The 14,724-nt window shown below is 41.1% G+C and overlaps 1 protein-coding gene across 2 annotated transcripts in view; it reads right to left on the bottom strand.

Moving 5' to 3' along the window:
* LOC125767863 (uncharacterized) overlaps positions 1–14,724 on the bottom strand; it is a 267,326-nt gene that overhangs the window by 232,508 nt on the left and 20,094 nt on the right. For both annotated transcript variants that reach the window (XM_049434793.1, XM_049434794.1), the window contains exon 2: positions 868–1,644. In XM_049434793.1, the coding sequence (XP_049290750.1) occupies positions 868–1,644 (777 nt within the window). The remainder of the gene's footprint in view (positions 1–867; positions 1,645–14,724) is intronic.

Genomic DNA, 14,724 nt, shown 5'->3' on the forward strand with positions numbered 1-14,724 from the left:
GACGGTGAGAAGAGACCATCGGCAACGCATACATATGGTTGCGGCATGCTGTGATTTTGCTCAGACACACTCATCCCTTGGCATGTTGCCACTCTATCGTCGTTGATGCTGCTGCGGGGGCAGCATTGGTTAGAAAGTTGCAAACGCTCCAAAGTAAGGAAGAGCCAAACTTGGCCTCCACCTCAACATATCTCGGAGATCCCCGTACAATCAAAGCCTCCCAATTCCTTCTCCCCCTACCACCCAGATCCCGGAGGGCAAACAGTGCCAAGGCGTGCGCACCGATCGGGTACGTCTCTACTATGGACAGCGAATTGGCAACCGTTCGGTTATCCCGCATCCCGTATCGATAATAAGAACATATCGACTACATTGTACAACAACCGCGCCAGGGCGCACAGTTTTCACACACTTAATCACCCGTGGGGAGCCCATCGCTGCACACATCTGTACTCCTCGTTTGCGGAAGATAAATTCGCGAAAGCGTTAACCGGGTTGGGAAGGGTGAAGGATGGTAAAGAAAACACATCATCTGGGTGCTGGGAAACGCTAGGGCGTCCCATTATTTATCGGACGACTTTCCGTGATGATGTTGTTAACCTCTTCAACCCCGAAAAGCTAGCCCACCGTGCACCCGGGTAACTCCAATGCGGTCTGTTTCTCCCAATTCACTAACGAAGTTGTCGAAGCGAATTGCTAGTTCATAATGCTGACTGAGATTAGCAGTGGAGTTACGGAGCCCTTATACATACGGTAAGATGAATCCAAAAGACATGCATGAGGGAAGATATTCATGTACCTTGTAAGCCCCAAATACTTTGAATTACTTTACAAAGATTTCCGAGTTATCAGAGTTAATTTACTTACCGTCGTTGATTGGCCAGGATCCTCAGAAAATACATCAGCATTGGATGTACTTTCTGTAGAATGTTGCAGTTGATCGGAAGTTCCTCCAATTCTTGCTACACTACTACTCGCAGTATTCGTGACAATTGTCGTTACATTTGCGGTAGGTACATCTGCACCAACTACTGCAACCTCGTCCAGACTTCTCTCAGCATCTATCTTAGCCTCCCTGGCCATTCGCGACTCCTCCAACTCTGACTTCAGCCGTGCTGAAGCGAGTGAGGAGTATGGCTCACGGTTATCTTCCGGCCGTAACTCCACCAAGTGATCGTCCAAATACCAACAGGACGTACTATTTGGCTGTGATTCATCACTCTGCGCATGGTACACTACCACATCCTGATGATCCTCAGCTGTGTTGGTGTTTGGACAGCCGGACGTAACACTACCCGTATGTCCTACCACACCACTAATTAGCACATCCTTACAACGTTTCAGGTAACTCTTCATTTTGGAACGACTTTTGCGCACTTCACCACGGCTCAGAGTAGAACTATGTGCATCACTGGTTAAATCTTCTATACCGCCCGCGACCAACACTTCATCCAATCCGGACGATCTTGATCGGGGCTCTCTAGAGCTGCTCAGCGATTCCAGATCGTAGTCTACCCGAGGCGAACGAATTGCCAGTGCGGTGGTTGATATGGCGGAAATGTTTGCAGATAGGTTCACCGTTTCGTCATGCACTTTCCACGCTTGATCGTCGAAAGATTTCGTACGACGGGTTGTTGGAGAAATCTGGAAATGCAACAACAAAGAAAAAAAATAGATTTAGTTAAATTCTAGAAGAAGTTAAAAGCAGAAGATTAAATGCTTTTTTTTCTTATTGTTAATATTTTTTATATTTTTATACAACTAGAAGATTGTATTGTAATTTGAATAACAAAGACACCACGATCATGTATCTTCAGACACTGTCAGTACATCGAATGATTTATGCTAATGAATCAATTAATACCCTGTCATGATTCAGCACGAAAAACACTGGAAACAGTTGCACATACGCATCAAACAATCACGACCATTAAAAACATTCCCATTTCGATGTTCCCATCCCAACACCAAAAATGGTAAAAAAAAACACAAATAAATGGAAAACACCACCGAAAACATCAAACTGACACCCGGAACGTGCCGGTTCATCTCCCCAGGCGCCGTAGACTCGTTCCGGGAAGTTTTGTGCACAGTCGTTGCCAATTGTGGCACACAATAAAAGCTCCAAATCTTAGTCCCATTCGGCATACGGGTCTCTCAACATGAAACGCTTCCGAAATGGGTTTTGAAATACTCCCGGGAGTGGTCACGGTGTAAAGTGGCGAAAATTCGAAAATCGAAAGTATCCTCCAATCCGGGCTCCAACCAAACCAGAGGTAAATTCTTAACTCACCAGTACTTCGGATCCAATGGTCCAAAAATGGTCACTCACCGGACGAACTTGTTTTAATTGAATGCGAACGCAAGAACTTGCACCTCCTGATTGTTCGACTGGTCCGCAAGGGTACTTACGGAAGAGCCCATAACTTTACCGCGCGTGGACATGAAAGTGACGGAAAAATGGCCCTTCGTAACGAATGCCCCCGAACCTAACAGCACCCTACCAAACACTCGATCACCTCGAACAAATGCTCGTATATTTCACTCGCGCGGTTCGATTTGTTCATGATCAATTTCAAAAGTGAAACTAAAGAATTGAAAATCGTGCCCGCGCCGCGGTGTGTGACAAAATCGGGAGCAATTATCAGTGTCCAAGTCCTAAACCTTCTTTCTAAAAGCCATCAAACCGCGCGAAAGGGTGTGTTATTTTGGTGTAGTGTGAGGAGAAACAGCTGTTTTACACCTCTTTTCTTTTGGGGGGTGTATTGGCGGAAATGGAAAACGGTCGGTCGTTCGAAGCAGCGATACGATACCAGCGGAAGTGGAACTTGTAAGCACGAGCTTAACGCGAACCCATTCAAAACCCGCCCTCAATGGGTGTATTGATTTAATTTAATTTAATTATTATTCAAACAGTAATAAAATAAACAAATCGTTCATTGCTTTTGCCATCACGATTTGTCGCCCATTCGCTGTGCTGGGTATGGTACGCCAACCGTGAAGGTTTCTCGGTTGTGTCCAATTTAGATGATCTTGGACCGGGCGCTACCACCATTCAGTACACGAGACTTTGCTCCGACTGTATGGGTCGTGTGTCCGGGGATAGTGCGAATGACTGCAGCCAATTCCATGAAGAGCACCAGTGGAAGTATGGCACGAAGGTGCGTCTGTAGCGTTCTTGGCTCGTCGTGGTTCTGCGATGACTCGAAGGATGTAGGATGAGTGACACAAGTTCTCGCTAATTGAGGTACCGATCGTGAACAGATCTTGGATGAACCGTATGGAAGAACTCTTGATGCTTATGTCAATGCCAAAGGGATGCACTAATGATCACCTTCTTCCGTTAAAGAATAGAGCAATATTTCTGTAAACCCGTGTTCGATAGGGCACCTCAGAAGAAGTTGAATTTTGCGATCTTTGAGACGAAAAATACGAGAAGCTACTGGAAACGTGACCGTGGAGCTACGGATTGCTATTATGGTGTGATTTTCAACAATGTATTTCGTATGGAGCCATTTTTAATTAAATTTGAAAGATGAAGTTCTGGAATTTTAGCTAAAAGAATAAGTTTGTATGAATAAAAATTAAAAATATTAATTAGAACAGCTAATCTCTTTATATAATTAAAAAAATCTTAATAAAAATTGCCGCACTTTGGAATGCGGAATAGTCGCCTAGCGCAACAGATACAGATTATCACAAAAAAAAACCTTGGTGTTTTAACACCAAGTAGCTGCTTGGCAGAATGGCACATGTAAGTTATGACAAATTCAAAGTGTCGCCCAGTCGGGGGTGTCCTACCTTACTGTTTGTCGCTGTCCAAGCTGTACAAGAGTTATCACCCGGGAGGAAAGCTCATAAAACTCGACCATCGGCAAAAGCGGGCCGATTACGACATGGACATAAGGAAAGCTGGCAAAAACAACATGTGCTAAAACAGTGTAACACGCATAACAAACAGACACACACGTGCTGATGTTGCAGTAGCGCACTGCGACCAGTGCTGTACCAGCGGGTAATTTGTGCGGATTTTATTTCATGCTAGTCCCGGTTCCCGATTCCCTGGCTGCATGGATTTAGGTAGGAACATAAGAAGGCTACTTTCGGCCATGGCAAAGCCGTGAAACGGTACGGCCGGTGTAACAGCAACGAATCGGGATGGGTTTACGCCGCGATGGAAACCAGATGCAGCTAGTCGACGGTGCAATTCAGTGGAATCATTAGTCAATGCGGAAAACAAATGATGCTTAATCATGGAATGTCCTGTGCGGCATGCAGCAAACGAACTACGATTTCAAGTATTGTATTACGGTTCACTTGGGCAAAACATTATATAATTTTGTCTCCCGATATGCTCATTATCAATTCAAATTGTACAATATTTTACTACAAGAAAAAATAACAACAAAAAATGATTTTTCTTTAAGAGAACTTTTGAGAGAACTTCTTGTTTTTCCTGTTTCGAGGGATTTCAATGATTGGAGAAAATAATCAATAAGGCTATCGAACTATTAATGAGTTTTTCATCCAGTGACCTAATAGTGGCCACTTCTAGCGAATAAAGTCACGTCTTCTTCAAACATGCTCCATTCTTTACCATCGAGTGGAGAACAGAATCGTGACAAAATCAATTTTCCACCATTCAGTACCTATTTTAAAAGCCGTCTCTTTCAGCAAAAAGATGTACCCAACAGGGATATTCAACAGAAAATGAAACATATCACACCGTACGAAAATGTGGGAAACCATAAATTTTACTCTCGGTGAACCGGTTTCATGGAAAACGTAAAAGAAAATGATCTAAAAACGGTTACCCACGTTAAGCGCTGTTCTCACTTGTCCAGCAATTAACAGCACAATCTTGTATGACATAAAGCGAAACTAATTAATTACTAATCGCGCTCGATAAATATCACCAGAACGATGACACAACAAACTGCAGCGGGGAATCCGCATCCCGGCGGCATCACATGATGATGGTGAGCGGATAAAGTAATCCGCAACCTACGCGATTGGTTCCTTCCCCCGTTGCGGTTCGATTGCAATCGATCGGTGCGGTGTGTGTACGTTGTACAGGATCGTTGGGAAGATATGGTTGATGTTTGCCGTGTATGAGCAACGAGTTTATGAAGTAGTATGGCAGAACAGAACATCAAACGGGGAAACCGGTTTTACAGAGAAGCACCATCGATAGCAAAATGCTTCATATCATCGTCTTATTAAGACGTTTACTTTTGAAGACTGGTAAGGATAATTTGTGATAGGTCTCTTAAACTCAGGAGATAAAAAAAATCATTATAGAAAACTGATCTGATTTTATATTGCCTTAACTGTTGGCGCCGAAAGATATGCAAATTGCGTGCAATTATTATAGTAAGTAAAATTTAATACTAGTAAGTATGCTAGCAAGTATTTATTAATTTTATAGTAGTTAGTATGATTAAAAAAGAGTAATTTGTTAAAACAAATTTTAGAACTAAGACTGATGTTGATGTTTTGTTTTAATAATTTTTTTCAAGTTTTAAATCCTACACTCACCATATCCATATCCAACAAATGCTACAAATTACACAATCTGTAACAATTTTGACCATACGCATTGACAATGAATCTGATTAGACAGTACCAAACACATTTTCTCAACGAATCCATTGCACGCATCGTTACCTTACGGCGGCAAAAACCCTCAACAGTCGCGGGATTTCCTTGATGTTCCAAATTTGGCGTACCGGTCACCCGGACCGATTGAGTTGAATCTCCCGTACGATCGCAAAACAAGGGAAACCGAAACCATCGAAACCGTTGCAGAAAGTACCCAATCCTTGGACGATCCCGAAAGGAAGTCATTTATTTGAATTAGCCGCTCTAATCTTTCGCAATAATATGACAGTAATCATAATAAGCCATCGGCGGTGGAGTCAATACATCGTGGTGGTCATACTGTTCCACCGATCGATATGCACCTTTCCCACACGAAAGATTTCCAGCGGTTGTTTTACATCGATCAGAATCGGTGGATCGCATTACAGCCGAAAGGGTGGAAAGTAATTTAATTTCTTTTCGCATACACTTTTTTTTACCATCGCATCTGTTAGATGAAGCGAAGAGTCGGCGATCGAAGCGTTAGGATATTCAACTTTAAAGGAAAGATGAAAAACCAAATCTATCCTGTTGAACCCGACACAAGCTTAACTCTGTAGCAGCCACAAGTAAGAAGAACTATCATAAAGGGGCAAAGTGTGGCAGACAAAGAGCAAAAAGCCGCAGGTTGCTAACCCCAGTAATGATCCGTTCGCTATGCTTTCCGCGCTGGTGCCTTGGACGTGCCTCCGCACCATAGCGCTCCACCCCTGGAAAAGGGGCCACTGGCATCGATCGTCAGTGTAAGCACCCGAGACCCGGGGCTTTAGACAGCATCGCGATAAAAAAGTAGCGTTCCACAATTGCCAACGTTTAGCAACCGTTGGATGGTACGTCGGCGAAGTCGTGAAGCACATTAGACGATCGGAAGTATGGTTCGAACATATGCTCCGGAGAAGAAGCGGTATAGACACACTACCAAAACAAAAATTATATCGACCAAATCGATGAAACGATCGAGAACGGTGTGTGTTTGCGGGTGGATGGAATCGAAACTTTACCCCCTATGGGCGCACTTCGACGGCACAGGGTGCGCAACACCCAACAATGTGCAGTTCTTTGTACGGTGAATATGTTGGGGGGTTTGTTTTTTTTTTTTTGTTTCACTCCAGGGATATTGAAGAAAGTGAAACCAAACTAAAAATATGTTTGCCATTCATTCATATCCATATTTTGCCGTGTTTCAAATCCATAATCCCTGTGATCCCGTCTATTAGGCGATTGCCAAAGGGAAGCGGTTGGGCAAAACTGGGCAAAAGTTGAACGGAGCAGAGTTCCCTGGAAATCATAAGCCAAACGCGATGATGTCAGAAGTACTGGCAAACTGGCACGGTTTCCTTTCTGGGGGAGCTTCGGAGGTTAAACGGTCGTCCTCCTTCATGCACAATATGCGCACACTAGCAACCGTACCATGCCATCATTATCCGGGAGTCTTCCGCAGTTGACCGTAGAGGTTAAAGCACATTTTTCGCTTTTTACCTCGCATCAGCATAGGTAGGAAAAAATACACCAAACGACCCAAAAACGCCACTAGTACCAACGGGTTGGTTTTTCTTCCTTCTCGTCTTCTAATCCTAACCTTCTGTCCCTAAGTTTCTGTTTATGAACGATGTCCAGGGTTAGAGATGTGCGAGGATAAGCGATGAGTATCGAAATTTTTTAATAGAAATGGCCGAAACCGAAACGAATCGGTGGGTTAATCTCGCGGATGAACTTTATGTTTTTTAATTAATTTTCGCCAGCTTTGGGATGAGGCTCGCGATAACAAGCAGCAAGGCTTATCGTACATTAACGCTGGGCATTTGTTGCTTTCGTCTTCTATGCCATAGTGTGGGTACTTACAGTATTTTTTTATATTTTCTACTGCACAATGCTAATCCCATTAGGTTACCCATAAGGTTTCTCTTTCATTCTGTCACTGGGTGTATAATTTAGCTGCACTAAACGCTCATTCCACCTTCCAAAAAAAATCCTATTGTATAACCGCACCAAACGAACTACAACAGCTTATCGCATGCTGTATCTTTTCAGTAATTCTACTCTATCATATTTCCTTTGGGGTTCCCTATCTTTACAAAATCGTGCACGAACTGTCCACCGGGCTTTGGTGGACCATCAATAGATGCCTGCCTAACGTGAAAAGAGTGAAATGATGCCGGATACCTTTCTACACTGTTCGCGTCCCGCTCCCGATCATTCCCCAAACACCAAAGGGATCGAAATTCGCTCACGAAATTTTCATAAACTTTTATATCCTTCCTTAATCGAGAGTGCGGTTCGATACGTCCGCCACCGCCGCTAGGTATCGTCAACAGTCGAATACAACAGTGTCTCGTGTTCACATACACGCTGTCGTACAGGCGTAGAAACGATCCGTTACGGTAGGAACAAATAAGCGAAAAACTCTCATCGCTTTAAAACTGCCAATAACTACTCGAATTAACATATGTTAATGGGCCCATTCCAACCGTTGTACCGGTGGATTTTGCAAGGTTCGCGTGGCTTCCTGTCTTAGGCTGATGGTGATCGCACCCATCAAAACGGTTGATGATGCTTCTGTCGATGACTTAAGTACAGTATCATAGACCACCAACGATGATGTGACATTCAAGTGTTGATACTTTTGGGTTTTGCTCATCATAATCGTACAACTTTGTATGAGCTGTATAGGCAAGGATTTTATTTTAAAAATAAGGTATAATATTTTTACTTATGAATAATTACTCGTCAATATCTGAGACGATGCCTTAGTAACATTTTATCGATAAAAAATTATTATTCTTTCTGACTACAAATTAATAATAATCGTCCAAATGTAAGAAGATGATCGTATATCTCGCACAATTTAGAATTCATTTCATTATGACTGTTTGGATTCGTCAACATCGCCAAGCTTGAATAGCTGAACCTTATTGTCTTTATTTCTCTTTATGTATCCTCTGTCCGGACTGTACTTGAATATGATACGTTGTATGGCGTCTTTACTCTGGATCTTCAAACTAGAATTCTTATAAATATTTATATCGATATCGATTAATTTTCAAAAATAAGTCTTAACGCGAAGCTCCACAAGGAAAACTTTATTTAATGTCAAGAGTAGAATCCTTAAACACACAAGAATACAAAATACACTTGCTACCTGAGAATGTATTTGCGTTAAAAATACTTCAACATATTATTGACTTCCCAGTTTCATTGACCAGATTAAATTTTAATATAATAACCCAGGATACTACGAACATTTAAACATTGACTTTAAGAAGCTGCTCTTACTATAATACTATTCGTCCATCCCTATTATGAATTCCCACGTTTAATTCCCATCTTTTTGCTTTATGTAACAGTCTTGATCCTAATTTTTGAGATATTTTATATGGTGTTGAATTTTTTTCGCCTATGTTAAGGACTTTAAAATTCTGATTGCCCAATCAATAAGTGCACTACGAATAACGTCATTCAATGTTTTTTTTTCCAAATCTGAAACAGTTTTAGTAAACAACAGACACTCAAGTATTCAAATTAAATCAAATTATTTATTTTGATTTAGAGTTTACTTAATCGTTTTATTATGTATATGTTATGTCTACATTTGAGTTTATGGATATATTTCATTACATATGCCGTGTTTTTATCTGCTTAATGTTTTTATCTTAATAATAATCTGCAATGTAATGAGTAGAACATTTTCCCAATGCTCATTCATGGATTTGAACATTGCACTTTTGCCCCATTTTCCTGAACATCTAGAGAATTAGCAATGCGGAAATAATTAAATATAGAGTCCGGTTTCGCACAAAAAGGTGCTGCTTAATTACTAAGCTAGAATCAGTTTGTCCACTCACGTAAGCTCCATTTTCCCAGCTACAATACGGAAAGTGTTACCAAGAAGGCACCATAAATCAAAAGTTCATCCTTTCCCGATACGCGATGAAGCGCGTTAAATTAAACCCCCAACCATTCCAACTCTGCGCTGGGATGATTTATTTCAAACGCAAACGCACATCCCGCTGGGTGCACGAGTGCAAAAACGAAAAGCACCAACTATAAGCACCCCAAAACTATGGTCCATATTTAAACTGTCGACACAGTGATATACTGAACGGTTTTTCCCGGTGCATTCACCTCGCACTGGACCTGGCATTAGTGTAGATTTTTGTTGCCCAGGACACCTCTCTTTCGGGTCCTTGTTCTAGCGCACCACAATGTCATCGTGTGCACCGTTTTTCTGCCAAACGTGCGACACACACAAACACACGATGCAAAATGCAGCAAAAGCAGAGGAACATAATAGAATTACCTGCCAACAAACGGCCGGACAGAGAGAGAGTGTGTGGCTCTTACGCTTACCGGGACCCCTTCTGGGTCAAGCCAGCGCATGTTGCGGTAGGTTCTGAACGTCCCACGGAAAGATTAAAATTTACTCCCCTTTGCATCCAGACAGGTTGACTCCGGGGTGCATCGATTTTTGCACCCCGTACCTGGCGGCACTGGCCGGTGTCTTGGGGCCGAACAAACCACCCCCGGGAGGGCTGGACTGTGCAATACTGTGCACCGGTTTCGAATGCATTCCAGTGCAAACGAAGACGATGACAGGGTGTGTTCGGGCGATTGCAATCGTCGACAGACAGTTAAATTACTTTTCGGTTCCCTCCAAGAACGCCCAAGAGCCCACGCCCGTGAGGTTGCTGACTTTTGCTGGTTTTATGCCTAACAGGTATGCGAACTTGGGTTGGTGACACGGCCTTTCGGGATTACATGTTGGAGAGCTAGTGTGAGCACACCGGATGAGAAGCAACAGACTTTCATTTCCTTTTCAGAAATTCAGATTATTTTTTTTTTACTCGTTATTTTTCGATTTAAGTTACAGCTTTTTTTAAGGGAGATGGAAAATACAATTTAATCAACAAAATTACACCATTATTTTGTGTTCTTTTTTTCGTATCAGTACACATTTTTTTCCTCTAAGCTCCAGTGACATAGTTTCTAGCAACCACAATTCCATTTAACCTTCTCATTATCATTGCCGCAATTGGAAGGTTAATAACGGGAAATCCCGCCACAACATGCAATCGCCATTAGAAATGTATTCCAGGAATTTCAAGGACTCTTTTGCATTCCTTTATTTCATACAAATCATGCTACATGCGACATATGCCAGGTACAATTGTTTCCTTTTTTTGCGTCATTGTGTTTTTTTTTGTCTCCCTTTTGTTTTGCAACTTTGAATAGGAGAAACTGTTAATCACTTCTATTCAATATTGAATAGCCGACTCATGACTCATGAGCACATTATTGAGAACAAACGTTATTAAATAAGGTGTCTAACGAAAGCCTCTCCCTTGTTTTTGCCAATCGCAATACAAATAAATATTTTAGCGATCCAATCTTGATGATGGTTTTTAATCAATCCTTGTATCGCTCTCGAATGGTGTGCCGAAAAATGGATACTCCAAATTGACTCCACACACAAACGTACGACCGAAAATAGAACAATGCTTAGACGTCCTTTAGCAATCGCATCCTTTCCCCGGCCCGTCGAGGGATAAGAAACAAAACGCTGGAAAACAAACGAGCAGAAGCCATTTTAATTCAATATTCAACAGTACACCTTTTTTTTGCGCTCCCGGGAATGGTTTGTATTCATGTCGCGAAGAACCAAAGCTATTGGTGAAGTTGTTGTACCCCGGGTACAAGTAAGGTTGCAAAGAGAACACAACGTGAAAAATGGTTCACGTGTGTAGGAACGATTTACCGCACCGCGTTGGAATGGAGCAACTGGCGACCTCCGGTTAGTGACAGGCAAGTGGAAAGCTTTAAAAAGTTTCTGCTTTGCTTTGCTCCGGAACTTTTGTACGGTAATGAACCAACGTCCAGCGGTTGTGCAATCATACTTCGTATTAGACTAAGCTTAAACCTAAACAAGTACCATAATGACGTTTAATGAAGTTACAAGGGCTTTAAAAATATGGCTAAATTTTATTATGAAATTATTTATTATTTTTATATGTGATAATATTTATTTCCTAAATCCAAGAAACAATTAAAATTACATTTAAATTTTTCTATAAAAAAAAATTAATGTAAGAAATTTGTCTGATAAAAATCGAAATCAACTCTGCTTACGTTGGCAACAACACTCCAATACTAACGCCCAAATGAAGGATTTGCTCTTCTTCACGTCACTTTTTTATTACCTTCAACGGATATACACACACACACTCCAAGGTAGATTATTTTCAACGATTCAACACACCAACTCTTGTACAATCTCACATATTCATTTAACGATTAATTAACATTTTTATAACAGCTATTACTTGTTTTGTTTTCATTATTTCCCACATGAAACCAACATAATGCGTCGCATCATAAAACTACCAACACATCTACCACTGTTCTAAAACTGTTGGAATGTACCCGCAAATTACACACTACCACTGGCACACAGTAAGGATTTGAAGTAAAAACCCTCCAAAAGCGGAAGACGCTATCGAATCGGCTGGCAAACGGTGTCGTTCGCTTGGTTCACAATCATATTCGCGACCCTTTCATACACATTCAGACTCGAATCGGTTGTGAGGTAAACAATCTAAGGATTTTGTAATAAACCTAACTTCACCGTATTCATCAAATCGCAACTGCAAATGGAACGGAAAGCGAACCGTATCTAACCGCAACGTCACGCACAATACGCAATAAATTGAAATTATTCCATCGGTCGCCCACGATACAACGGAAAGGTGTGTCACGGACCTGGTTTTTCCATAAAGGAACATTCGAGTGGTTCTTACCACCGGAGATCCTTTCCTTTACACGTACAGTGTGTGATTCATTTGTCTATCAACTTTACGAAATTCTTCGTTTCTACGTTAACGGGAAGATTATTCACTACAATGTTCACTACACCATGTAAACAATACAGATTGTTTCTTAATTGTTTCGATTATGTGACGTTATCAAAACTGTTAACAAGAGCCCACGCAGGACATTAAAAAAAAACAAGTACGTAAGGAAAACACAACGATAAGAGGAAACGTTCGGCATTCAAGACATGGAATACTTTCTTTCTTTTTTCTTATTAATATCCCTTTTTTGCGCTAACGTTTAGAGGTCGATCAGTTCTCTCTTTTATAACCCACATACACACACACACATTTTCTCTCTTTCTCTCCCTATTCGATGACACTTGTTTGACACAACCATTTAAATTGTAATATTCTTAAATGGTGTGTTTTTATTCTTTTTATAAATATACTTTTAAAAAGCCGATTAACGTTCTTTTACAAATAAAATTATATTTCCAGACACTGGGTTACGTGAACCGCACTGCGAAAAAATACCGGTAACAATGATTTGACTTGGGTTCCATTTCGAAGGCTTTCCCACAATCGGTTCTGTTTTTCCCGTAGCAAGGAGTGACAGTTGGGAAAGCTTTCATCAAGAGCTTTCAATGCGCGCGCAAGCGCTTCAGCACATCAACGAAAGTTGGAAGAAAAACACCGTAACATTAAAACGTTGTCAAGCAAGCAAACTGGTATGCAAATTGCCACACTTACATTAACTCATTAAATTAACCCATCCCGCAGGTCCTCATTAAAGGAACATGAAGTTAGGGTGTGCGTTAAATAAACAAACCAAGATTTCAATAGCTGACCAACTCCTAACTACTGTCTTTTTTCCGAATATGTGTCACTGTATACGAGCTTTCAAGTGGTGGAAATTCAACCGCGGGAAAACATTTAAAAGGTTAGTGTTACAAGCATGTAAAGGGAAAAATCCCTTCCCTTTAACTTAACTGCAACACAAATAAAATCGCCACCCTAGCGACGGTTGTCAATTGGTGTGCCGGGGATAATTCGGTTCTATATTTGCTCGATAACACACACACACACATCCGTGTTCTTGTCCACCCACGTGGAAATGGGACCACGATTAATGGGCTTGTTGTTGGTGCCAGGATGACGGTTGCAAAAGAAAATTATCGGCACGTTTTTTGGATTGTTTGTTTCAAGTTGGTAGATTGGTTGTTCGTTCGCTTGCCAGAAAAAAACATCCAAACGAAGACAACAAAGAATTATGGGTTTACAGCACTGTCTAATAATAGGCATTTTAGGAATGTTAGGAATTTTGTTGACATTTGGTAATGTTAAATTTTTATTGGTTTGTTAATATTCAGCAATAAAACATATCCCGAATATCCCATCAATTAGCATAAAAGAAGAAAATAGTCGTAAAATATTGTACTAAAAAGATTTTTAATTATAAAGTTTGTAATTTTTTTACCAATATTAATGTACAGCATTTTCAAAATTTCAAGAGTTAACATTAACAATAACTTCATGTAAAAATAGATCTAAAATTTTATACGAACTCTGCTCAACCTTTATGTACTAAGTTTCCTACATCTTGTACTGTTATTCTATGAGTTTTTTTCCCGTTCAACTTTAAACTTAAATATCCTATCAACTAGCGCAAGTGAGCAGAAATTGTCGGAAAAGGTCAAGTAATCGGAACGCTATTTAAAATTCACCGCACGCAGCCAATCATAAGGTAAAAGCGAAATCCAATGCCATCAGCTGACTTTCCGGCTGTCCGTGTCGCTGTACATGACCTGGCACATGACATGAATTATTGTTTTCCTTTGACAAAAGCGCCCACCAACTGCTACTACATGCCCTCCATTTGGTCATCCGCGTTTTTTTTGCGTTTTCTTGTGCCCGCTGTCAACGGAAAGTGCAACCGCTCAGTCAAAGATCCAGAAGAAGCTGACCACACGATTCTGGATCGGTTGCACGCACGAAAAAAAAGGGAAACGCACGCATTCGGAAGTTCCCTTTCGGAGCAGACAAACCGAGAAGCTAACCGTCGGTAGGGCGAAGATTTCTAATTCTGACAATTGACTGACACGCCTCTAGCGACGGCTTATGATTTGCTGAAAAGGCAACCATCTACTAAGATGGGGTGAGCGTTTATGGTATGATTTAAAGGTTGCTTTCGTTTGCTAGTGAATGACATTGGAAAACTATTCAAAGTAAGTGGATTTGCTGCAAAACATTAAACGAGCGGCTCAAAAATATTCTTCAT

Source organism: Anopheles funestus, chromosome 3RL (assembly GCF_943734845.2).
Source record: "Anopheles funestus chromosome 3RL, idAnoFuneDA-416_04, whole genome shotgun sequence".
NCBI lineage: Eukaryota > Metazoa > Arthropoda > Insecta > Diptera > Culicidae > Anopheles > Anopheles funestus.